General features: G+C 36.5%; 1 protein-coding gene across 1 annotated transcript in view; it reads right to left on the reverse strand.

Annotated features, from left to right (window-relative positions):
• LOC107685086 (protein phosphatase Slingshot homolog 2-like) overlaps positions 1–873 on the reverse strand; it is a 29,351-nt gene extending 28,478 nt beyond the window's left edge. The window contains exon 1 of the mRNA XM_016481563.1: positions 698–873. Coding sequence (XP_016337049.1) covers positions 698–760 — 63 coding nt within the window. The 5' untranslated portion in view covers positions 761–873. The remainder of the gene's footprint in view (positions 1–697) is intronic.
• Positions 874–2,088: the final 1,215 nt, after the last annotated feature.

Raw genomic sequence — 2,088 nt, forward strand, 5'->3', positions numbered from 1 at the left:
CTTGAGGCATTTCAGAGAAATTAGGAAGTGGTATGAAAACCACTGGGCTGGGCTACTTTATCAAATTGCAACAGTTGCAACAGAAAAATATAGAGTCTGCATTACTGGATCAGGACAAAACATCCACAAATTTGTACAAAAAATACAAACTTTAACCTCAACTGAGGCACCCAGTGAAGTGACACATATCCCAGATATATCTGTGAGGTTTTAGGAAAATAACATAAACTCTATGTATTTTGTGTGCTTTCGCCATATTTCAGGTTTAACTAAGAAACTTCCAAATTTGTAATAATCGATCTATATTAATCAAATACAACAGAATGACAGTGCAGTACAATTTCTGAAGTCCAGATGTCACTGAATATGTACTGCAGATCAGCAGCTAGCAACTAGCTAACAAAACTATCTTACAAAACTACAAAAAACAACCGCCTTTCCTACCTAATAACTCGTCAACTTTAAAGGAGTAACGTTTTAGTGATTTTAAAATAACGTTCAAAAATATCAAGCATTGAACTGCGAACGCTTAAACACAACAAAGCATGACCGGCTAGTTTCATATCTACCACTAAGCGCAGTACCGTTTCTGCGCATGCGCAGACCGAGTGAACAGCCTAGCTGCCGCTATAGCTCGGACATGAATAAAATCATTTAATAAGTAGAAACAAACATTTGAAATAGATAAGAAACTCACCGACACGCATGGACTAGAGGTTGTACTAGGGGTTGGCGACCGCTGTACGGTGACCAGCGCCATTCAAGGTCCAGGAACACAAGATGTAAGAGAAGGTAGCGGCGAAACTCACATCATTTGGTGCCGTCGCACAGAAAGATGTGCAGCGTCTTTTTCGGTCGCTCGCTTCTGTTCGCTCTGCGCATGCGCGATACTTACCAGCTGTCAAACAGTAACTTAATAAAGGGCTGAGGCGTCATTCCTCTCCTGTTAGTTATCTGTTCTCTCTCTGAATTCTTTTAAATGAAGCTAAATGATGCACTGCCATGGAAATAACGACATAGTTGAAAGTTTTGTCTGTGCCAGCTGAGTAAAACAATTTGAAACAATTTTCTCTTCATTCTTTTATAATTACTGTAATGGGGAACAGGGAGTGTTGTTAAAATTGAATGAGTTGTAACATCATCAGCTAATAAAGCTTTAGAAGACAAAGAAGAAGAAGAAGAAGAAGAAAGTAGCCTTTTCACGTCTATAAGCTTGATTTTGTTACTTGAATTTGTTTAAAAATGTTCAACTTTTGAGGCAGAGTGCTTCCTTTAATATGTTTAATCAAAATGTTTAAAATGAAATATGTGGTGTTGGGGAATGGTATATATATATATATATATATATGTGTGTGTGTGTGTGTGTGTGTGTGTGTGTGTGTGTGTGCATTGAATTAAATATTATATAGGCTATAATTCATGCACAAAATGTGTCTTTTATTGTTTCAACCCACCCCAGTGATGTATTTCTATACTATTACCTTTTTTATTAACTTTTGTTTATTTCTGAGATTCTCTACATAGCAGATAAACATGTGAAATATTACATCACAGTTTGAGACATGCAGTTTTTATTTTCTTAAATATATATTTTCCCTTATACAATAATGAACCTAAAATACTTAACCTGAAACTGTCATGTCCATATTATTGGTCAACTGATGTAAAACAGAATACCTTCATCTAATCTAATATCTAATCTCATTTGAACACTATTCACAGCTTCATTTAAAACCTTTGGACTCTAAGCGATACATGATTACCTCCTTCAAATCAGCATTAAGAAAGCTGTGTTCAAGGTGACAGTAAACAATCCACACCTAGATGACTGATGCTAAGGTCATGTTTCAATGGGAGTTGTAGTCAGTCCCTAACCACCCTCATTAAGAAAGGGAACCTGTTTTCCACAGTCCAGACAACTGATGACAACTACAAACACTACACATGTGTCACTCAAATAAGAGGAAGGCTGATAAGCTGCCAGTCTTTCACATTCTCCTGGGTTACATTTACATTTACATTTAGTCATTTAGCAGACGCTTTTATCCAAAGCAACTTACAAATGAGGACAATAAAAGCAGTCAAAAC

The sequence above is a fragment of the Sinocyclocheilus anshuiensis genome, unplaced genomic scaffold (assembly GCF_001515605.1).
Source record: "Sinocyclocheilus anshuiensis isolate Anshui unplaced genomic scaffold, SAMN03320099.WGS_v1.1 scaffold914, whole genome shotgun sequence".
Lineage (NCBI taxonomy): Eukaryota > Metazoa > Chordata > Actinopteri > Cypriniformes > Cyprinidae > Sinocyclocheilus > Sinocyclocheilus anshuiensis.